The following is a 24,679-nucleotide window of genomic DNA, read 5'->3' on the forward strand; positions in this document are numbered from 1 at the left end:
ATACCTCAGTTACGTAATATGAAACATATAAAGAAATCTTCTTCCCTGGCATTACTTTTAGTAAGCATAAAGTTCACGGAGTTTCCACTGAGACAAACTCCAAAGGTTAAACAAGGTCCTATTAAACAAGCAACATCACCAGCATTTACTTGTTAAAGAGTAGCTGAAGAATTATGGAAATGCATGATCTGACCAGTAAAAAGAGTAGTACACAGTCTATTTATTAACGTGCAATAATTACTCATCCCTCTCTTCATACATGTGCAATACATTTTTTCTACCCATCTTCTCTGCTCTGTACATTGTTTGATACTATGCCACAAGTCTGTGCACATTTTTCACCATGTCACTGGTTTTGTAAATATCTGTTAATTTACTTATTTAGTTGTATATAAGATATGCTTATTTTGACTTCTTTAATTTTTAATAACTTTTTAATAATTGCTATTTTATATGATCCTGTTTACTTTATACTGTTTTGTACTAGGCCTATTTACTTTGCTGCTGTAACACTTTAAATTTCCCCATTGTGGGACAAATAAGGGACTATCTTATCTTAGACAAGTAACATGTACCTTGAAAGCAGGTCAGTATCAGATCACTTTTTGCAACAATTAATGTCCATGATCATAACTGCTAAGTTTATTTTTAAAAATCAGAATAACTCGTTTGATTCGGTCATTTTCATCCATGCGAGAGCATACGCCATCCTGTCTGAAAGCAATTATACATGTTTGTTGTTAAATTGATCAGTGTATAACATCAGTGCCACAGAATGTATTTCAATGTCTTATTATTTTTGTGTTTCTTTGCAGGAACCATGGTGAACTACGTAGCATTTGCTCGGACGCACTGGCCGAACCTGCTGATACCTGCTGGCTTTTTGATTGGAATATACCTGGACAGACTACAGGACCAGAAGCTGACAGCTTTCAGGAATAAAAGTGCTTTGTACAGCAGGTAAGAAGGAAAACCAAGCAAATACAGGTGTGTGTCAGGAAAACATCTGTTTTCATTTACCAATCTGTGTCAACTCATGTCCTGCAAACAACTACTGCTACTTGTACTTGAATGAAAAATTATTGTTCTTGTACTAGTGGTTAATACATACATGAACTGTAAAAGGTGTAGTCTTCAGAGATAAAAATTAACCTTTACTGCTATTGTACGTATTCATCTATAGTAAGTAGCCTAGTTCCTTTGAATGACAGTCCACATTCAACATTTTCAATGAGTTTTCATTTTTAATGTAAATGCATTTCAGTTTCAAAGTGTCACTATGGGGCAGAAACCTTGTATCTCCAAAACCACTGTTTTCCAGGAAGTAATAAAATAACTTTTTTCACAAAACTAAACACTGCATGAGATTCAACCTCAAGCTTTGTCATTGATATTTTCTTGTTATATTTTAGAAAGTCTACTGACAGACATTAAGAAAGATAAATTGTATTGATTCATGGCAAACAATTAAAATGTTAAATATTGAGATATAAGGTTTCTGCCTGACAGCGACAATAGATTAGTTATTGGGCTCATGAACTAATAATCAGTCGGTATGGGCCCTGAAAAAACAATATTGGTTGACCCAAATAATTGGCCAAGCATTGTAACCTCTTAATCTGTGTACTATTGGAACATTAATTTGATTTATTGTATTGTGTTGTAAAGTACCATGAATAACAGACTTCTAAATGAACATCTTTTTATATTGACAGGTCACAGCCGAAAGCTATTCATTTGTAAAACAATAAAAACAGCAAATACTTAAAATTGAGAAACTTTTACTAGTAATGTTTGGTTTTTTTTGCTGTAAAACCCACAAACTATTAAATTATCAAAGTGTTTGGTAAATTCAAAAACCCCAGAAAGTAACTGTTGCAACTCTAGTTTGAACATGTGAAGACAAATGATGTGGCATATTGAAAACAGTCATTTTTTAGTAATTCATTATACTGGTACTTAACCTTGACAAACCTAAACATTTGAGTCAGCACGTGTTTCACTTTGGTGCCAAATGCTGATTCCAGCTCCTTAATGTTCTCCATGTTGTGTCTAAAGCTAAATCAGACTAAAGAGCTCTAGAAAGAAATGTAAATACAGTTATTTGTACAAGTTTTAATGAAACCCTCTGACTTTTGCTCTCTTTAGGGAACTGAAGCCTGGTGAGGAGGTGACCTGGAAGTAAACCACCTCGACCTGGGGTGTGTCCTGTCGTGTGGTGGAAATTACCCATGGCTGGACCTCGAATGAATAATTTAACAAAGACCTCTGTATTTCTGTTTATGAGTTGTATCAACCAGTAATAAACATGCCGTTTGTCATCAAAATAATTTGTACAGTTTGGTGATTCTCTTTTTTGCACAATACATGACATCATTTAATTTTTGTAAAGCTGTTTTTTTTTATGCTTTTCAGAGCAAGCTCATTAAATGTGTTGCTCCGTCTGACGATTTCAGTAGAGCTAATGCAGACAACTTGGGACAAGAAGTGATTTGCATCAAATATCTTGTTTTGTTTAAAGGGAATTTGAATCTATTCATGCAGTCTGCATGACTGAAGAGTTTGTAGCCACTACAGAGGTTCTGCAGTGTGGATAACTCCCTTTTCGAACAGCAGCTCAGCCAAGGAGATCTGGAGGGGAAAGAGAACCACATGAGGATCAAATGTTAGTTTGCTAATCAGACTGATAATGTGGAACTTGTTTTGATACGTCTATGGACTGTGGGGAGACATGCCTGTTCCCAAAAAGCTATAATTTTTTTAAAGAAAAGATCCCATCTTTACCGTAAGGAAAAAGAGATTGTACCATTGACTGTATATGAAGATAAACAGCACAAATATATGTACTCCCATAAAAAAAATTAAGCTAAAGTAACCCACAACATACCCTGTCCTCTGCTGAACCACTGGGCAAACTTCCTACAGTCACAAATTTGGGATATGAATGGATCAGAAACTCAATGGCATCTGTGTGCTGGAGGAACAAAACACAATTATTAGTGATTAGAAAACCACTGTATTTATGACACATTTAGAAATATTAAAAAACAAACACTGTCCATTTACCTCTGATTGTATTTCAAAACTCTTGGGCTCCTCTTTGTGGTAAACTCTGGAGTTGTCTGTTGTGTAGTAAAGATGAACAGCTTCTCCATCGCTGCATAACCTGGAACGTGAGCAAGTTTATAAACTGTCACTTCATAAACCTACAGTTGTACATTTCTGCTTCAGCATATCATTTAAAGAGCTGTTTTTATTGTTCAACAAACAGTTACATCATATTTTACATAACCAGCTCCAAACTAAATGCTTTAAATAAAGATGCATCACCTGGCACATCCAGCACGGAGAAGTCGAACTCTGGTCTGCAAAGTGATTTGTGCACCTACATCCTTAACCTGCCCTCGCTCCCACCTTGCAGGCGCTCCCTGCACACTGCTGGCCAATTCCTCTGTGGGAGATCCAATAGAATGTTTCAAACGAAAACCACACGTGCATGCAGGAGTATCACTTTCTTGTCATTCAAGAATTCATTCTTAAAATAGATTTGATCCATCCTGTACCTGGAGTAAGCACAGGAGGAAGGCAGTCGTGCAGGAAGTCTCTGGCTTTCTGATCCACAGCAGCATCAACTGGAGCATAATTTGTTAGCTTCTTCATCAGACTCTCAACTTTTGAGAAAAACTTTGTCCTGCGTGGGTCGTCCTACAAACAAAAAGGAGACCTTTAGTTTAAGTCAAGGATGGTAAGAGTGACTGATGACTGGTTTATAATAACTGGTTTATTACCTTGTCAGAGTTCTGTACACCCATGTATGTCAGATAGTCGAGAGGCAAGCCCTGTCTGAACTCCACATCCTCCTCCATCGCTACTTCTAATGCTGCTGGAACCAACTACAGAAAGGACAGTTCAAAAGTTAAGAGACGTTTAGTATAGCTCCTGTAAGGGAACTTCTGTATATAATAAAACAAAAAGCTGTCTCCAAATCCTTTTTTGTTAGATATAATGATCATCCAGTGGGTCTTATATTTAGCAACTTTGTTGTTACCGGAGAAATTAAATCAAATTCAATTAAATTTAATTAAGTTTAATTTAATTTAATGCAATAAAATACATTAAATTAAATGACATTTAATGCAATTCAGTTTAATTTAATTTATCTTAATTTAGATCACTTAAGTTTCCCAATCTGCGGGTTGTCAAATAATGGCACAGCCGAATTGCTGGATTACAGCTTTCTAAACAACTTAAATGTTAAATAACCTTCAAGTTTAGTTTCAAAAGCATTATTGTCTGTGTACCATAGTACACAGCACACAGTTATGTTCCAACTGTGTTTAAACCAGGATAGTTGCAGTTATTTTAAACTGTGTATGGTTCATATTAGACCACTCATTAGAGAGCATCACCTTCTGCATCAGATCCCCCCAACTGTTCTTCTGGTAGGAGGAGATGGTGATGTGGAGAGAGTGGGCATCTGGGAGGCAGTCGCCCTGGTGGATGAACCCTCTGGGGAAGTAGAGGAGATCCCCTGCCTCCAGCACTACTTCCAGGATTGGCTTCCCAATGTCTCCCTGATCAAAGTTTGCTGGAGAAGAATGAAGGCAAGTTTAACCATTTGGTTAAATGGTTTTCACATAAAAAGGAAGGTTTCAAAGAAATTAACATTATTTTACTCACTACTTGAAAGCACAGGCAGGACCTCATCCTCGGTTCTGAGGAAAAAGTCAGAAAAGGACGTCTTAAAGTGTCTTGCTATGTATAAATGTACCAATAATTAACTAGTTTGAAATTAAACTAGCACTAAGCATTGTTGAGTGTATCATGAGCCACACATGGCAAAATGAAGTGTATAATACAACACCTCTACCCCTAAATACCAGCATAGAAAATAAATACAGGTACAAAAGTCATCAAATGCAGTTGATTGAACAATACCTGCTTCTTAAGCCATCACTTGATCAGCTAGTAATTGTAAATGATTATATCAAGAAATAGTAAACATCCATTTAACAATTGTTCTGCATTGTAAATGCCATGAAAATAACTTTGCAATGAATTGTGAGTGTGATCCCTCACTGTGCCTCACCTCGGGTTGTACACTCTCCAGTGTTTCTTCCCCTCTAGCTGAACCACAAACGCCTCAATGTCGTCATAATGTGGAGCAAAGCCTTGTGTTCCAGCTGGGGTCAGGTATCTAGTCAAGGTAAAACACATATTGTATGTAATAACGGTTGGAAAGAGGTTTTGAGATGATGACAGGACCATTACTCACACATTGGCTCCTGTCATGCTGCCAAACTGCTCCTGAAGGATGGAGAGCACGTTCCACACAGTGGAGGCGAACGCCTGAGGGTTCAGCATGCGGAGGGAGCAGCCACTCTGGGAAATAGAGATACAATGATGAAGATGATTACTAATCAGCAATGAGTGTAGATGGTGCACTTAACACAAAATGCCTTTGTGCTCGCAACGCAAGCAGCTTCCTCTAACTGCTTTTTAATGACAGTGGTCCTGAAAGTCTGAAAGTGAGAACTATCACAGAAAAAGCTGGAGCAGCAAATGAGAACAAAGGGCTTACTTATAAAGGGATGTGTAAGATATTAAAACACTGCAGAATGTCTGCAGTAGAAGTAATCAAAACAATAAATACAAATTTGCACCTCATAAAAGTCCCACACGCTGAACGGCAGAGCTCTCCCTGGAGGATTATGCGTCTCCCTCTTGCCATTTGTGTAGCTTGTCACGTCAAGATTCACCCCATATTGAACATCATCCTAAAATTAGAGAACACAGACATAAAGTTCAGTGTGGCACTAGACAAAATAATACAGGTGGTTATTGAAGAACATGTAACCGCACAAATCTTGAATATAGCTTTAAGGGGGTGCAATAAAACCAAAAACTACACAGGAAAAATATAAATAAAACATCATATGCAAGACCATTGTTTTCCTATTAAAAAGTTCCATCTTTAGGGGCGCTGGTGGCCTAGCGGTCTAAGCGCCCCACATACAGAGGCTACAGTCCTCTTCGCAGGGGGGTCAATTCCCGGCCAGTCAACCATTTCCTGCATGTCTTCCCACGCTCTCTACTCCCCACATTTCCTGTCTCTCTTTAGCTATCCTATCAAATAAAGGCAAAAAGGCCAAATATATAACTTAAAAAGAAAAAATAAAGTACCAACCTTTTTACATTACGTGTTTTCCTTTACATTTATTAAAAATAGATCAGACTTAATATTCATACCCTTACTAATAATTGGATGCTTGTTCACAAAAAGAAAACATTCTCTAATTTTTGTTTGACAAAAAAAAAAAAGGTGCAGTGTAAACATTTAAAAGTGTGTCAGAACAAGTTGATTGAAGATGGATGGAGCATCTTTATGCATATTATGTCATATCTTTACCTGTCTTAATATACGATCAAACTCTGCTGTGGAAAATAGTCCCTTGTAGTAATTTGGATTCTTTCGTTGAACAAGAATAGGCTTCTTTTCCCACGTTTCCCTTCAAAAAGAGGAAAAAGATTAGCTTACATTTAAAAAGAACAAACAGTCAATCTCTTACCACTAAATACACATTGACAGACAGGTATGAGATCACACATATCCCTACTTAAAGAAGGACTTTGCAGGGATGGGGCTGATGAGCCACTGGAACAGCTTGCTGGCTCTCTCCCTGCTGTTGTTGACTTTCAACAGGTCAGTCAGCAAATCATCTAGATCCTCACCATCTGCATTTACACGCTCCTCATCCTGCAACTGAAGCAAAAAGACTTCATGAAACACTATGATCTTTTATTTATTGATAACCTGATATCTTTGCTTCTTTGCTTTCCTTACCTCTGCCATTTCCTCAAAGCTCTCCTCTCTTTTGACTGCCTTCTGGAGCTTCTTTCGTATTTTCTTCCCTTCAGGCTTTAAATGGGGTTTGTTTATCTTACTAACCCCATTCTCCTTCTTCTTCTTCTTTTTTTCTGCCACCTACAACACAGTGAACGTTAACAGATAAGACTAAATACAGCCAACCAAAAAAAAAATTAGACTTGAGAAATTAAGATAATTAGGACGTTTTGATTAAATAGCCATCAGGATGCTGTGCTGATCTGAACACTGTACCTTCTCCTGCAGATGTAACAGAGACACCTCTACGACCAAAACACAGCAACAAAACAGTAAAGCAGCATTTCAATTGTTATTTAATAACATTTTACCTGCAGGAAAGGCTTCTTAGCAGGCGGGGGTTCGTTGGTTGATATAGTTTGATACAAAGCAAAGGCTGACATGTGTTTCCTCTCCATTTTCCAGTAAGTGCGTCATCATCCTGCGACTGCTTGAGCCTCTTCTTCGAAGGCTTTTGTTGCGTACGTCTCGGCCTAATTAACTCTCTACTGCCACTCAGAGTTACACAGTAAGTGGTGACCACAGCCATAGAGGACTTATTATGAATACTACTGTAGGCAATAAATGCTTGATAATATCACACCAGAGTAATTGATCAATGCTACAGAAAAAGATAACGAATTATAGGAGAAGAAAACAAAAGGTAAACAAGACAACAACAACAAAGAAATACTAATAAAAGAGGCAATAACAGCATTTTTTTTTTTTTTGTAATTCTCTTTTTATTGAGATGTCTTGTCATTATAACACGTTTCAATACATCTTAAAAACATGACATTTTCTTTCTTTTTTAATAATAAAACAAAATACATAAAAAATAAAAACAAAAACAAACAAAACGAAAAAAACAACCTGATAATAGGATGTCGTTATCACATCTGGTGAGAATTTACTTTTATGAAAACATATATCCAAATATCTCTATTCTAAAATCACTTTTCTTTTTTCAGTCATACAAGCCAACTGGCCCTTCTTTAAAATTGCACTTCAAGGAACAGTCATATAAGCCAAGAGACAGGACCAGAAGAATAGTATATAACTAATAAAAGCATAGTAATTAAAGTAAAATAAAATACAACAAGATTAATATAATGAAATAAGAATTGTGATAATAATGAAATTGATAATAACATTCACAATACTGATGTTATAACATACATTAACAATATGAATACCAGTAACACTTAAAAATCTGTAGCAATGAACCAAGGGGATGGTAGTTCGCATTTATCTTGTAAATTGCAATCTAGCGGTTGTTGTGTACTCTATCCATTTTTGCCCAAGGTCCTTTGAATTTATCCATCTCTAATCTGGTCAAATAAGTCAGTTTTTCCATAGTATAAACCTTTGCATCACTTCAGCCCAATCCTTGACCTTAGGTATCTCTGTCGTAAGCCATTTCTATGTTAGCAATAACAGCATCTTGCTCAGTTTTCCCCCTGTTTGTCATTTATTTTATCCATAACTGACAGGGAGGAAAGTCGAAGAAATTATTCATACAAAAGTATTGCACACAAAGACAAGACATACATTTTCTGAAGAGTCAGAATATATCAGTTTCCTTTAAGTTGTATTGGTGTTCCATATAACTGAGATCAGCAACAATTAAAGAATGTATAAGGTTTTAAATATATTTTGAAAGACATGGAAATCAGCCTGTTCTCTCTAAACTTTTACAAAGTTTCAGGTTCTTAATTCAAAGCTCAACATTTTTATATACACAAACATATTAAAGAATAAAAAGGCATATAACTTATTGATTTGATTTCATTGTCCCATGTTTCTCTAGATTCTTGTCACTGTTTTCTTAAATTCCTTAACTTGTGTTTAGTCTTTTTGACTGTAATTTATTTATTTGCCACATAATCCATTATGAATAAAGCATTGGTTATATAAACCCAGTGGTGTAAGTAAATTTACTTGAGTACTGTACTTAAGTACATTATAAGTATCTGTAATTTACTTGAGAATTATTTTTTGGGGGAACTTATTATTTTTACTCCACTACATTCAAAGATAATTATTGTACTTTTGACTCCACTACATTTCTATCAGTGCTCTAGTTACTCACTACTTTTGCTTTGAAGTCAGCTCATGACTTTCCTTATCTTTTCTGAAATCTGATCGCTAAGACAGTAAAATGTGTTTGTGTAGTTCTGTTCGTCTCAGTGGTTTAGCCGTACCTGTATATCGTGCGTCTCCACTGTTGAATGTGGAGCAAACACAGAGCAAATTTCACTCAGATCAGGCAGTTCATTTAGAGGTGGTAATGATGGCTATAATTCTCAACTTGAGCACCCATTGCCATATCTTCAGCCCATGTTAGAGGTTTTTAACCCTCCTGTTATGTTCGTTTCTCTGGAACAGCAATATTGTTCCTGGGTCAATTTGACCGGGGACATATTCAATTATCCAAAAGTGTCAGAACAACCAAAAAATCCCAATACACATTTTTTTTTAAATCTAATTCTTAACTCCATCACTAACCACTTACTAACCAAGAATTATTCCATTGGTGTTCTTTAATTCTCACAGATCATGGTTCAATGAGGATAACTCACTCGTTTTTCATTAAAATTAGTGTTAAAACTTTTTTTAATGTACATTGGAAAGCTCTAAATATAAATACAATAGTTTTACATGACACAGATTTTTGTTCATTTTATTTTACAACTTGAATTTTTTTTATTTTTATAAAGTGATGTTGATAAATTAACACGACATCTCTTCTGTCACATGATGCCCAGATTTGTGCTGCATTTAGCTGGAAGGCATATATTGCCTAAAATAGACTTTTAAAGGGTCAATTTGACCAGCAACATAACAGGAGGGTTAAAATGAAGAATGATATGTACCATTTAAAATGTTCTCCTCGTTTCCCACTCTGCCCAAATATACAAAAATTCACTGTCCAACCTGAGAAAGCGTGCTGAGCTACATAACTTTTGTTTCATTCCAGATGAACATTTCAAACCAAGTTGTCTGTGCTTGGAGTAACTTAGTTGCTGTTTTTATTCCATGGTATAGTTTTTAGAGATTTCAAGTAATGGTTTCTAAACATGATGTAACAGAATGTACTCCTATGTATTCTTGACTGTCATCATGCTTTGTGATAAGACAAAGTTTTGAGATATTCTAAAAAGTACTTTGAATACTTAAAGCTCCTGTGAGGAGTTTTTTAGTGGTCATGAAATGGACTGAAATGAACAGTGATGCCTCTTTATGACCAAGAAAAGCAAACAAGATTGTTAGAAAAGGTATTGATCATTTCTGTTTTGTTATTTTAAAGCCTGAAATCGCTGTGAGAGGTTAGGTGTCAGATGAGGTAATGGACAGCACGTCACGAAAAACCCTTTTTCTGCAGTAAATATTCTTAATGAGTGAAATAGTTGATTGTTCGTTGAAAGCAGGAGGAGATAACATAATTTACACATGTACAGGACAAAATAAGCAAGATCACTTGCCCGCTCTGTGGTTGGCCTAGAACTGGACAGTCTGGAGTTAGTGACTGAGAGGAGGTTGATGGATAAACTGCGAGCCATCCTGGACAACCCCTCTCACCCTCTCCATGATGAGCTGTGGCTGATGGGGAGCTTGTTCAGTCAGCGCATCATTCCACCACGGTGCAAGACTGAACGCTTCAGGCGCTCCTTTGTGCCCACCGCCATCAGACTGTTGAACAGTAACGGAGGCCACAGACAGCACCACGCTGACCACTGACAACACCCTAAATTGTATTTTATCTTTATTTTATTTTATTTTATTTCATTTTTACTTATTGAAACTTCTTCTTGATTGTACTTGTGTCTGGGTTGCTGTAACAACTGAATTTCCCCCCCGGGGATCAATAAAGTAATATCTTATCTTATCTTATCTTATCTTATCTTACATCTAAAATAAAGCTGAAAAAAACAACAACAAAAAAGGAAAACACTGACCCCGACCACACGGTGGAGTATTCCCCTTATTTTTGTGTGCGTTTCAATGGCACAGTTAATCAACACCGTTTCCCACAATGCTTTGCGGCGCGCTGTCGGTGCTGTTTGTCCATCCGTCGCTCCAACAATGCAGCTTTTAATGGTGCTGTGAGCGGTGCGAACTGAAAACGCAGCAGCAGCATCGCAAGCTTGTTCGGAGACTGTAGTCGGAGCAAAATCCTACACAACGAGACTTTTACGTTTTGACAAACCAACCGGAAGACTGTGCCTGATTTTGTGGACACCCTGGACTCCTGTGCTGGGGTGAGTAGCTAATGAAGCTAACATTAGTGAGCCAGTGTGGTGGAGAGCAAATGCATTTTGTTGTGACCACTGCTGCTGGCTAGCAGGCTAGCTAATTGGCCAGATGAGACATATGGCCCCTTGTGTGTTCCCCCTGCAGTCCTTCTTTATTACAATATCCCTGAGTGCTCTTACCCTCGTCATATGTCGTCATATGTAAAGATTTATTACAGGGGTATAGGCTAAATGAAGACTTTGTGGAGTTGTCCCTATGGACGCTGTTAGTCGTGAGTATGTTTTGCTTTGATCTCGACTGAGGCACACGTCAACCAAGCCGGTGGAGTCGGTGCTTTGCCGCGATCTTACTACAGTGTGGATGTGACCTCCTCTGGATGTGAAACCATGCTGAGTTTTGAGCGTATTTTAAATTTGAATCCACCTCCCAGAATTGTCAAACCCACCACAATCTTTGAAAAATGTCTTGGCAAATGTCACCCAGAACTCCATTCAGAAATCAGGTAATTTGCTGCCAACCTACATGATGGCAGAAAAAAAACAGGCATAATTATTCATGCTAATCTTTTTTTTTTTTAAACTCAGTTGATTCTCCTATTACTGCTTATTGTGCAGTTATAAGACAACATTTGGAAATGTTAGTTTTGTTTGCAGTTTAGTATAAGCTTTTCTTCTCTAGATCTGGGGCGTCAAACTCATTTCACTTCAGGGGCCACATACAGCCCAAGTTGATCTGAAGTGGGCCGGACCAGCAGAATCATATCATACTAAGCTATAATAACGACAACTCAAACATTTCCCCTTTGTTTTAATGCAAAAAAGTACAAGTACATTCTGAAAATGTTCACATTTAATGAACTATATTTCTACAAAAAACAGCTGTTGTATTTTTTGCCATGATGAGTCTCATATTGGGCCGAATAGTTTACTCTTTAAGTACTGGAACCTGCTGCGAACACACCAAACACACAGGTTACACATTCACCTGACACAGAGTGTAATCTTTACAGCAAAAGAACAGATAGATTATAATAATGAACAGATAGATTATAATAATGAAGAAGGTAAAGTTGATTATTATGGACCCCTCAGCTCCAGCATCAGCAGTTTGCTTGCTGGACAGTGTTGTATGCAGGGGTGTAGTGCTAGTGTTAGTAGTTAGTGGATGATCTTATAGTGCTCTAAAAAGTCTTTATGAATCTCAACCGGATTATGCAAACAGCAAGTAATCTATTTTCTAACTTTGAGAAAAAAGGCGCCGCTCAGGTGTCAGCACTATGATTTTATGCAACCCCCAGAAGACAAATTTTAAATAGTAAACTGCAGTCAATGTCTTCTCTGTAATTTTTTACAGGCGGGCTGGTTTTGACCCGCGGACCACATCTTTGACACCCCTGCTCTAGGATATAGTATAATGCAACAAGAACAAGTTGCTGCCTATTTTTGTGTATTTTTTAATTAACATTTTCAAAAAACACAATATTAATAACACTCAATTTCCATCTCATTTATGTTAATATTGATAGACTGACTATTAGAAACACTTCTCTGCATGGCACAATTTAATGCACCATAAACTACAGTCTCCTTCAGGGCGAGCCAGATGAATCAATACTTGGTTACATTTTATTACAGAACTATCAACATGATAGTCGTGTTTATTCAAGAGCTGCTTTGTTAATGATTTATTGCTTGTAACTAGTTGTACCTGTGAACTGTTGCACCATTTGCATTGTACGAATCAACTGATGACTGCTGTAACAAAAACTCTTTTGAAGTTTGGGAACAGAAGCTGCTTTTAAGTTCCACTTTGGCGTGTTTGAGGGAACAATGAGGTTACTACAAGAGGCATTACTCTGACAAAATGTTTCAGTAACCAGCAAATCCCTTTCTCTCTGATTTCTAAGCTCATACTTGAGCACTTAATGGCAGCCCTACCAGACTTGTCATCAAAAGCTTTGTGGTCAGTTTATTTGTGGCTGACTGGGATTGAAGAGTATGCCTTTGTGTGTGTTTGCTCGACAGGGGATGCTTAAGTCTCAACATTTAATACATTCAAATGGCGAACTTAGATACTAGAGCAAATTTCTAAATACATTTAATAATATTTCATCAATTAGGGCTCTAAAAGTTTAAAACATGTTGGGGAAACAAAGTCACTGATGATGCCAAGGACACTAAGCAAGGATTTCAGAGAGTCTGTTAAGTTAAACACTGAGTACTCACCTGACGTAAAGAAGCTTATGAAGTTAAGATAAGTACATTTATTCCTTTCCAGTAATACATGTCACATCTGTGATTCTATCAGTTTTTTTTTCATGTTTTGATAGATCCAGGGCCTGTGTCCACCACTGGCATTTTTTACGTTGATGCCTCTTCACCCTCTCTGATCAATGAAAATCAAGAAGGGGTGGGACTTCTTCTATCAACTTTTCAACAACAGTGTCTGAGGAGAAACTTATCAGACTTGTGTTTTTCAAGGTTGCTACTTCCAGTTCTAGAGTTACTGCCAACGCCAGGAAACTATACTTCTCCATTGTTTTGGTTTTTGGTAACATTTCTTTGAATAAAAGCTAGGGATGCACCGAAATGAAAATTCTTGGCCGAAAAAACGAAAATGAGGAAACCAAGGATGAAAACCGAAAACTGAAACACCGAAATAAATGATTATGCCAATTATTAGTAGGGAGACCAGGGACAGTTGTAACACGGGTCAGTTGTAACACTTGCACTTGCTCCAATCAGGAACAACAATCACCTGATTCACTCTGCACATGCTCAGTTTAGTTGCAGCTAGTTTGTATAGCAGTTTGAACACACTGGGTTAAAAGAGCTCAAAGTTATAGACAGAAATGACAGAAATGTTACAACTGTCCCCGGTCTCCTCTACCATTGCATTTATGGCTCCGACTGTGCTAACCTCGCTAAAATCAAGGATCTCATTGAACATATCAGATAACGAGGTTGCATGCCCCTCATCTGGTTCAGAGAGACGAGTCCTTTTTTCTGCGCTCTGTTCTCCTTCCTGCGCTGTGCGCTTCTCCGCCTCCAAGCAGGTTCTTCCGCATCCATCGTGGCCTGGATCATTTCTTGTGCACGCTGCTTTATTCCAAAATCCAAGAAATGATCTTTATAACGCGGATCATCAGTCACGATGAAGTGCAGAGGATCCGGATAAATCTCAGTGAAACGTGTGCCGACAGACTCTAAGAGTGTACTTCTCATTGTTTTCACTCCGTGGTCCGTCTCAACCTCTTTGCTTAGAAGACGCTTTAGTGCTGCAATTAAAGGAAGAACGGATGCAGACATGTTGGCCCTTATCTAGACAAGCGCGTACTGGCCACGTTTTTTGCTTGCGTCATCACAACATTCTGTTTGGGCCGTGTTGTTTAGGTGATAAAAGTCTTTCGGTCGAAAACTGAAAATGCACTTATTTTCGGTGGCCAAATTTTTGGTGCATTCCTAATAAAAGCAGACGTGGAGCATAAAGATCACTTATATACAATCTATTTTTAAAAAGGAAGCTCAAGTGCAAACAACTTTTGTAACCTAGCAACAGTTAGTTCTAGTGAGAAGCACTCTGAAATTAAGGTAATGGATGCTGCCAGCACAAAAAATGCTGTTAGTGGAAACAGACCCTTATAATATTCATTGTCAGAGAGAGGTGTATATGTGTAGTTATTGTTGGTCATTTCCTGGTTGCAAGTTGGATTTGATTGGTGTTTTAATTTTGAGATATTTCCCTCTCTGGTCTTATTTTTTATGCTGATACAAAATAACCGCAGCATTGTATTTCAAAATGTGTGAGTAATGAATTGATCAAAAGAGACCTTTTAAAGCTATGATTCATTATAAACTCTTTCAAAGTGTTTCTGATGATTTCAGCCATGACAACTGAGGAAAGTAATTTTTTTAGAAATTAAATCAAGCAGTTATTTGTTTGTTTTGATGGACTCTCTTGTAGTAGCAATATTGGACTACAGCATACATTAATAAGAGCTGTATGAGGCTCTGTGTAGCCCAGTGTGGACATGGGTATTGATCTTTTTCACACAGGGGCATGATTGCCACGCTGCCTGTGAATGATTTTTTTTCCCTCTTGTGGTCACATAGTAATGAACGAGTGCCACGATGCAGAATAATGTCAATATCAGCATTTCATTATGTGTCAAGGTGCTTGTAGATGTGCTGCCCTCATTAAACACTCTGACACCTGCCTGCTGCTGCAATTTCCTGAATGTTCATGTGTGTAGAGGCCATTCCTGTGGCATCGTTAGTGCTGTTTGGCTTCATACAATAACTGATCATTGGAAGGGCAGTTTTCCTGCCAATTTAACTTTAACTTAAACTTTGGGATTTGGTTTTAAAAGTTCTACTTTTTAATTGATTCGCTACATTCAAACTTTAATTTTTCTGCACTTTTATAAAGCCTGCACAGTTTTCAACCCAATCAAAGCCCTTTTCTTTTACACAAACAAACATATTAATATCATAGCCTTCAGAAGCACAGCATTGCTAACTGTCCCGCTCAAGGACACTTTGATGTACATATTGATGGAGAACAGGATTGAACTGCTGATCTTCAGATTAACGGGCAGGCTTCTCTGTCTTCTGACACACATCACAGGAAATCCTGCAAAACAAGGATACGTTATTGTTTGTTCCCTACCCTTAAAGTACCCTCTTTTCTTTGGTGAGGAAAAAATGAATGCATACATTGTATCACTCTATGGTACCTGCTAGAATGTTTTTCTTTACAGCAGTAAGCATCATGGTGGAATAAGAACATTTTCTAATACTAGCCTCAAGTCCTAGCAGGCCCTACTATACATGAGCAATGGTGCTGAAAAGCTGCTTAAGACCATATCGTTTTTAATTACATTATTTTAGATTAGACATTAAGCCCAAGTTGAAATTTGCTTTGGACAATAGTTCAAAAAGATACATGTAGCTCAGTGCAACTTAATATACCAAAAATAACACACAACACATATAACAGGCAACCGTAAATACAAATCAAGTTGAGCATAGAGTACATATATTAAAATATATATGAAAACTTCATTTGCAAAAACAGATAACTCTGTTTTTATAAATTTCCCCCCCAAAATTTTTTTGATATACATTTTTGATAAAGTTACATTTTTGAGATACCTCTTATTAATGTCATTTTTACTTACTCAAAGCCACCGAACTTCAGTTGAATGATAATACCTAAAGCTAGTAATAGAAAAAATATGTTTGTTTTTTTTAAAGTAAGTTATCTGTTTTTACAAATGAACTCTTCATATTTATATGTTTTTAATTATAGATGATAAATTAAAAATACAAAAAGATAGAATACTTAATTCCTTCAGCAGGTGGTGGGGACCAAAAACAGAGCTAAAAGATCTTAAGATTTGAGCTAATGTTTGACAGAAAAGTGAATAAATAATTGTGTGGCACAGTCTTTAAATATGCAAGTTTCTGCAAAAAACTATATTAAAATTTGTTTGCACCAAGAAGTCAATGGGTGCAAGTGCAAATAAGGTAAAGAAAATAATCAGTGTTACTAGCTACACCTGTATACGTCTGGTATAGCGTCTTTGACATATGCCCTCTGGAAATGTTCAAAAAATTCTCGGGAGCTCTACCCCAGAATTTAACTTGTTCACACATGTCCCTCACAGTGTGAAGGTGTCTGTGTTGAATGAGGAGGGGGGTGGTGGGTGGTGGGCAGTGGGGTTGGGAGATGAGTCTCAGGAGGCAGGACATGACATCAAAAGTATGCTGCGAAAGCCACCGTGTAATGTTTACTATATGATGATGGACGTAGTAAACTTCTCTGTGAGGACACCACTACAAAAAAGTATGTATACAGATGTGCAGACATCTTTGCTGTTATCATCTTGAAAATGATTCTCCTTCAACCATAGACATTTCCATGGATCCTTGTTGCTCTTCTGGATTTGCACCCGTTGCATGAAATGAATGTCGTCACCCCCACCTGCTCACTCACAGTGAATTGTCCTGAACTATTCCTTGCAGAAATTTTACCAAGGGGACTGGCAGGAGAAATCCTGTGTGATCCCAGGAAATAATCCAGGTGAAAAATTCAGCTTTTTGCGTTCACACTCGAAGCTCACCCCCCAAAAAATCATTAAGTTATCAGGAGTTTTGTGCATATGTGAATTAAGCTTATTTGTGTGAGATATAAGCTGTTGTTTGAAAAAAAAGGCTCAGGGCTCATGCCAGATGACTCATCAAGAGCGCCGTGCTAATGTAATAGACTTGCTTTCACTGCAGGAAAGCGGTGATGTAACTGATAAATAATATCGATTGTATTCTCTAGTGGAATCGTCCCAGTGACCACAGCAGTGATCAACCATGCAGAATACCAATGCACTGGCACTTTGACAACATTTTCGATCATGACATGCCAAAATGTCTTCCTGGAAAAAGCTTTACTGTAGACCTTATATGATTATAAATATCTCAGTTCTTCACTGTGTTGACAAAGGGTGTCAGGGCTGTCAATTAGATGTGATAAACAGATCCTTACAGGGGCTTTTAAAAGTAGTGTTAATGTGTTTTCTGTTGTTCCAGTGCAAATGTTTGGCATGATAACTGTCTTAACTATCAAGATGAATAACTCAGTGCAGGCATGAGGTAGCTGGACAGATACAATCCAGATACTTTTGTTCTCCTTAAAAAACATAGTGCACTTCTAGGTCCAATGAGAACTGCTGTTCATGCAGAGTTCCCTGCTTCTTGGAGTTGGTTGAGTGTGTAATGTGGTTTTATGCTGCCTTTACATTTTCGTTCCTATCAGCTGCAGAAAGTTGTTCTGGTGAAAAGAATCTGTCCACTGTACTGAATTAATGTGCTTTCTGTTTAGCATCAGCTTGTAACTAACAGGGGCTCAGTCAAAGCTTCTATTAAAAATTCATTGCAACTTTTTTAGACACATGCAAACTAGGGAAGCAGTCATGCAACAACAGAGAAAGTGTTTTGTTCATTACACACATCATTAAGTGACACACACATTTCAGCAGAATTAAAAATTGCTGTCAGTTTGGTTATTGAAGAATGTGATTAACTGTTTTGCGTAACAGTTAAAATAGGCTACATTAAATATGGTTTTGAATGCCATGATAAATATAGGAGAACTCAATTTTTGACTGCTCTCTGACTTTCAGACTTGTTGACTAGTCTGAATTATCATTTCTGTGAACTAGGGATGCACGATATAATTTTTTGCCAATACCCTATATGCCGATGTTTAACAACTCATTTAGCCTATTACCGATACCGATATTTTTTCCACACACCTAATTGCAGAGATCATCAATTCTCTTCTGTATTGGAATTAGCGTACAGTGTTATGGTGATACTCTTATCACATTTGTTATGTAATATTAATTTCTTGTGCAAAATAAGAAAAATACTTAATACTTACAACTGCATATTTATTTGTGACAATTGCTTTCAAACTAAATTCATACAAAAAGATACATCCTACTTAAAACTTGGATGATGCTCTCCCTGAGACAATCATAACAATAAACTCAACCAGGGAAAATCTGGCGAATTTCACATTTGACATAGTAAGTAAACCTAAACTCTGTTGACAGGGAACATGTGAAAAGTGCAACTGTACAGCAATTAAACCCAAATTAAATCAAATGGTTTACTCTTTGACAGTAAATGTGCCTAAATTAGTCAGCTACAAGTACCTTACAGACTGCTGCTTGAATTCAAATTTAACTTAAAACATGAGCTCAACATGTGTGCAGCAGTCCATTATTTTATCGGTTAATTACATCGGCGTCTTGTCCGATATCCGATAGTTCATTTTAAAGCCAATATTGGCTGATACCGATAATGTGCCGATAATATCCTGCATCCCTACTGTGAACCAACATGGAGATTAGCCACTACGAACATCCCTCAGTCAAATGACAAGCATAATAGAATGCTTGTCATTTGTACGACTAAATCTTGAATATTTAGTGATTTTGGGACATTACATTAACTAGGAATGTTCAGAAGTGACACAATTCATTATTGTCTGAACAGAAATTTAAATTCTGACTAACTGGCGAGTCTAAAGTTAAGAAAACACTCAGAAAACAGTCAAAATCAAGCCTAATTTAACACTGCCAAACACAGTCGCACAGTGTGCAGGTAGGATGTGGGTTTACAGAGTGTTTATAACATTAGCAGAGCTAGCACCACCAGTCTTCGGTCCTCCTTGACATACCTGTGCCGGTTACACATTGCTCCAGTCCAGTGGTTATCAGTTCTAACTAACTCTATTTACTTGATAAAAATACTGACAAAATAGACTTGAAGCGTATCTCTGGAGAAGCGGCGCGGGGGGAATGCTCCCGAGAAGGAGCTGAGACGCAGCGCTCCTTGTGTACACATGAGCATTGACTAGAATGGGAACGTAATGGCTGCGACGTGCGCGGCACAGCCGTAACGCGACGTTGCGCATTCTGTGTAAATTGGGGTTAGCAGAACCAAACAGCTGTATGAGCTACCCAGGGACCCTACCCTGGAATACTGAATAATATTTCCATTGCATAAGGACAGTTTGAGATGGTAATGATTGAAAGATGAATATTTCAGGCATTAGTAACAGTTTCCAGGGAGACTGAGTTATGGCTGGAAAAAAACTTTGGCTTTTTATTGCAAATTGAGAAAAGCATGAAGTAATAGTGTGATTTGTAAGTACTTCAACTTGGTAGAAGTGTTGTAATGTTCCTCAAGGTGTCCATTTTCAGGTTTTAATGGACACTGCAAAGTCAGTCGTCCAACGCACACATCGTCCATAAATTCCTGCTAATGGACACCTCGTTGGGCATTAATACTAAGCGAACACCAGCGTGCATGCTTTGCTGATATCCGGGCGGCGTATACATCTTTATTGCAGCCCTGATATGAGATTTTAGCCTGATAGAATTTAACAGGCCTGAGTGAGAGATTTCTAGCTGCGGTGTTGAACTCCGAGGCCCAGGCATTAATTGCAGTGTCCTTGTAATGCGAGTCCGGATGAATCACCGAGGGGAGCTGCTGCCTTTTGGCTTCTGCGCTGTCAAACTGTCCAGTCCTCGTCTGAGAAAGTGCAGAGGTTTAGCTCTACTTGAATAGCTGAGTGCTCCCTGGTGTGGAGGCGCGGGCGCTTCTACTCTAATGAACATCTTTTTTAACAGGCAAGGAGAGCGAGGCTGCATTAACCCAGGACAGCCTGCTCTGTATGTTTATTGAATAAAAGCAGGAGTTTTATTCAAGGGAGAAATGAATGGCATGGATAAAGTTCTGAAAAGTAAATATAGAGCAGAGGTGAGAAAAAATAGAGGTGGACTAGTTTTAGTTTGGCAGAGTAAGTGCACAGCAGTTCGTCATGCCATGCCTGCTAGTAAAGAAGTAGGATTTTTTCAAGTGAGGCGTTTTCTAAGCAGTAATAATTCCTCAAATTGAAGCATACATTTAGCAGTTCTACAGTTAAATGTATGTCAATGTCAAGGTAAGTGCTGTGTGTCAGAGAAACAGGTAAAAATAACCTCTTTGTTACGAGGCAAAGGGGATAAAATGTCCATCTTTTCTTAAAAAGCTCACACAACAGAATATGTTGTCCAGCATCCTCTGGGTTGAATTTCTTTCCTCTAGATGGTGGCAATCAGGATGACATAATCCCACCACTTGTTGAGAATGACATTGAGTTCAAGCTGGGGTCATTTTTTAAGGCCAAGCGGACATTAACAACATGACATAAAGTAGTGTGAATTCCCTGCGTTGACACTCAGATTCAGTCTCTTTTGGGGGGAGCTACACTGCAATAATTCTCCCATGTCACGGGGCTAATCACCCTGGCTCCCCTCCCACAATCCATCAGTGTCTGGAGGACGGGGCTTGCAGGGTTCTGGCAGCTGTTGCTGAGCTGAGTCAATCTGTTAGGGTCTACGCCAGTCCGCGCAGGAGGGGGAGAGGAAGAGCTCTCCGGAGGACACTGCGAGCGGGGCTGCTGCCGCTGCTACGGCAAGATAACAAGAGGATTTATTTGTTAGGGGGACAGGATTTCAAGGCTTGTTGTGTGTACATTTTGCTCTGTTACCCACAAATTGTTTTAATGTGAATTATTTCCAGGGAGAAGGAGGGCAAGTTGTATGAATATACATATTGTATGTATAATCATGTAACTTGGACAATTTTGATTATCATAACTTCATGCTAAACCCTCCTGTTATGTTCGTTTCTCTGGAACAGCAGAAATGTTCCTGGGTCAGTTTGACCCGGGGTATATGCAAATATCCAAAAGTGTCAGAACCCCAAAAAATCCCAATACACATTTTTTTAAATCTAATTTTTAACTCCATTTCTAACCATTTAAATCAATATTTAGTCCATTGTGGTTCTTTAATTCTCACAGATCATAGTTCAATGAGGATAACTCACTCGTTTTTCATTAAAAATAATTTTAAAGCTTTTTTTAATGTACATTGGAAAGACCTAAATATAAATACAATAATTTTAATTGACATAGATTTTTGTATATTTTATGTTACATTTAGAATTTTTTTGAATTTTTATGAAGTGATGTTGATAAATTAACACGACACCTCTTCTGTCACATGCTGCCCAGATTTTTATGCTGCATTTAGCTGGTTTGGACGACATATATTGCCTAAAATAGACTTTAAAAAGGGTCAATTTGACCTGCAACATAACAGGAGGGTTAAGTATGGCTCGGCTAATCTGAATGACAGGTGGGCACGTTGTAGTTTGACAGCTAGACCATGGCCTCAACCTATCTTTTCCAGTTTCTAGATCATTCTGAAGTTAGTTTGAGTCCTCGTTTCCAATATGGTTACCACTAGTGCTGGGCGATATTGAAAATGATGTTATCATGATAAAATATTTCATATCAGTCGATGTCGATAATTATCACGATTAACATCAAATTATTTTTTTCATTTCAACTTAAACTTAGATTTTTGGTACTGAGTGAAAGTTGAAGAAACCAGACAGTTTGTTAGTTTGTATATGGATTTAGTTTTCTGATGAACTTCTTGAATGCATCATTTCTGATGGTGCTAACAGGAAGCAGGTCTTTTGTCTAAAACTAGATTTTTGTGAAGTTTTAGTTCTTAATTCTTATTTTTCTCAGATTGATGTTATTTCCATAATATAATTTAAATTTACAACAAATATACATCCCATTGTGTACCGTGTATCATTTTAGTAGAGTATTGTTTTGAGTTCTGCTCTCCTCTTTTTACTAAGGGTTACAGGCAGAGTGATGTTGTTTCCCACAGTGCAGTGAATGCATCACAGTCGTTCGATGTTCAGTTGTACGACAGTGGACATTCAACATGTTAGAAATGGACAGCAGAAGTGGCCTCTGTGCTCTTCCTTTACCCACATCCTGAAAGTAAATTTAATGAAGTGTATTAAGTTAATAGTTAACGCAGAGTTGACAGTGTCAGACTAATGACTCTGCTTTGCGCTGGTAAGTTTTGAGTCTTCAGTGTCACTGTCGCTCGTCTCAGCTGTGTGTACATTCTGCTCCCAATGTCTTTAAGCCCCACCTACTTCTCATCCCATGACATGATTGGCTGTTCAATGCCGTCTTCTTCTTCTGTCTGATGTTGGGTGGCAACTAGTGTTTAAGGCTCATTAGCACCCCCTCCATTTTAAGTGGCTCGGGGGTGTAATTACATGTGTGTTTATATTGAATTTTTATCAAACATTTTTTATATTTATATCAAGAATAAATTTCATCACGTTAAATTATTGTTCTGGAATTATCACCCAGCACTAGTTACCACCAATGGATGATGTTGCAGAGCCTACATACATGTTGGTACAGTCCATGGTTCATGCTAAAGTGTTTTGTTGAGATGCTTTTCAGCCTGCAAGTGTTGACTGCCAGTTTTATCTTGCTCTCTCAAGTTTCAAACTCAGATTTAGTCAGTGTTTTCCAAACAGAACTGATGAATATCTACCAATCAAATGCCACTAACTGTTGAGTTATTTATGCTAACAGCATCAAAGTGATGTATGTTCAAATCGGCCTTATTCTGGGAATGAGTACAGCACTCTGTGGATTCAAACCAGTCTTGAATTAAAGCCAAACATCATCTATTTTTCTATGTGATTATCATGGCTTACAAACTGGTCCTGTTTATGGATTCAACCAAAGGGCTGATAGCATGAGGCTGGCATAGAGTTGGGGCTGCTGCTGTTGCTTCTGCTAGGAGGGGGAACTGGTGCAGACCTCATGATTAGATTCAGTCGTCAGAGCAAATATTTGGAGTCATACTTCCATTTGTGGAGCGTTCAGAGTGCACAGCTGTTCACAGCTCTTTGAGGACAGATGGAGGAGAAAGGCAGAACACCCATTTAAAAAGAAAAAAAAATCTCACTCCTGTGACATTTGTGGATGTAGACTGAGAAAATACACAGCCTGACATTGTCAAAACTGAAATATACTCTTTTCACAGGGGACTTTTTGACATTATTTTAGCAGGAAACTTGAGATGTGTGCTTTTAGTTTAACACAATAACACGATTACTAGTTAGCAAGTTAAAAAGTTATTTATATTATTATTATAATTATAATTATTATTATCATTGTTGTTATTGTTGGCCTTAAATGCTGATCATGTTTTGTCTGAGCTGTAGTGAGCCACCCACCACTAGCTGGAGCTCTGGTTGATGACGTTGTAAACGAGCACAGATGCCAGATAGCATCTTGTACAAGCGGAAACCTCCGGTCTCAAACTATGAAGCCCATGCTGAAGTGTTATAAACTGCAATTCATTGAGAATCCACTTGAGGCTGGCTGCAGAAACACCAAGAAGCACATACACACCAATTCAAAAAAGACGATCTTTACAGCAGAAATAAACATGTATTTTTTTTTCTAATGCAACAGTTCAGAAGGTATTATGATTACGAGTTTTTACCCAAATAAGGACATGACTGACTTGACTCTCAGACGGGACCACATAGCTGTTGGCTAGGAGGCTCAAACTCTGCCCCTTTACGTCACACTCTACCTGGTTGAGTTCCGCATTTCCAATATGGCTGCCGCCATCGATTGGCTTAAAGACAGCGCTCAGGAACAGATGGGTGACATCACAGATACTACATCCATTATTTATACAGTCGATGATCTTGTAGCATGGCGTGGTTAGGCAAATGGAGATAAAGATGTATGTAGGCTGGTAAAGTCGACCAGAGTGATGCATAAGCAAGATATGTGGAAGTTAAACTACAGGGAGGACCAAAGGTTGGTGCCGCTAGGCTCTGCTAACATAGCTACACACTGTAAACCTTGACATAGTTTACCCGCAGCCTATGTGATCCCGTATTTAACCGTGTTCTATATAAATTGTGTTAAATTTAGACTGAGTTTTTTCTTACCTTAAGACTAAGACTAGTCAACTACATTTGCGCTTCAAGGACTTGCAAATTAGTCCCTTGAGAACATCCCTACATGAAGCACAGCTGTAAACAAAAACCGTAATGATGAGTTTATTTCATGTAGGCA

The 24,679-nt window shown here is 37.9% G+C and overlaps 2 protein-coding genes across 2 annotated transcripts in view; one reads left to right on the forward strand and one right to left on the reverse strand.

Annotated features, from left to right (window-relative positions):
* Positions 1-1,716: 1,716 nt before the first annotated feature.
* riox1 (ribosomal oxygenase 1) lies at positions 1,717-7,361 on the reverse strand. The gene is made up of 15 exons (XM_034699992.1): positions 7,216-7,361; positions 6,845-6,985; positions 6,618-6,763; positions 6,410-6,509; positions 5,664-5,777; positions 5,276-5,382; positions 5,090-5,197; positions 4,681-4,715; positions 4,410-4,588; positions 3,789-3,893; positions 3,564-3,705; positions 3,331-3,451; positions 3,067-3,166; positions 2,888-2,974; positions 1,717-2,631 (listed from the first exon to the last, which is right to left on the reverse strand). Exons 1-15 carry the CDS (start codon positions 7,300-7,302, stop codon positions 2,572-2,574), a joined length of 1,632 nt encoding a protein of 543 aa, XP_034555883.1. The 5' UTR covers positions 7,303-7,361; the 3' UTR covers positions 1,717-2,571.
* A 3,581-nt stretch (positions 7,362-10,942) lies between these two features.
* Positions 10,943-24,679, forward strand: part of extl3 (exostosin-like glycosyltransferase 3) — a 45,866-nt gene continuing 32,129 nt past the window's right edge. Inside the window, exon 1 of the mRNA XM_034699955.1 lies at positions 10,943-11,145. The gene's annotated coding sequence lies outside the window, so the exon portion shown is untranslated. The remainder of the gene's footprint in view (positions 11,146-24,679) is intronic.

This window comes from Notolabrus celidotus, chromosome 13 (genome assembly GCF_009762535.1).
Source record: "Notolabrus celidotus isolate fNotCel1 chromosome 13, fNotCel1.pri, whole genome shotgun sequence".
In the NCBI taxonomy this organism is placed as follows: Eukaryota; Metazoa; Chordata; class Actinopteri; order Labriformes; family Labridae; genus Notolabrus; species Notolabrus celidotus.

Bases quoted from the DNA above. Each gene is read 5' to 3' on its own strand.
- riox1 (XM_034699992.1), bottom strand. From the start codon at position 7,302: ATGGAGAGGAAACACATGTCAGCCTTTGCTTTGTATCAAACTATATCA. The intron at 5,778-6,409 runs GTAAAGATATGA...CTCTAATTTTAG, and splicing joins TTGATCGTATATTAAGACAG to GATGATGTTCAATATGGGGT. The intron at 2,975-3,066 runs GTAAATGGACAG...TTGTTCCTCCAG, and splicing joins GTTTTGAAATACAATCAGAG to CACACAGATGCCATTGAGTT.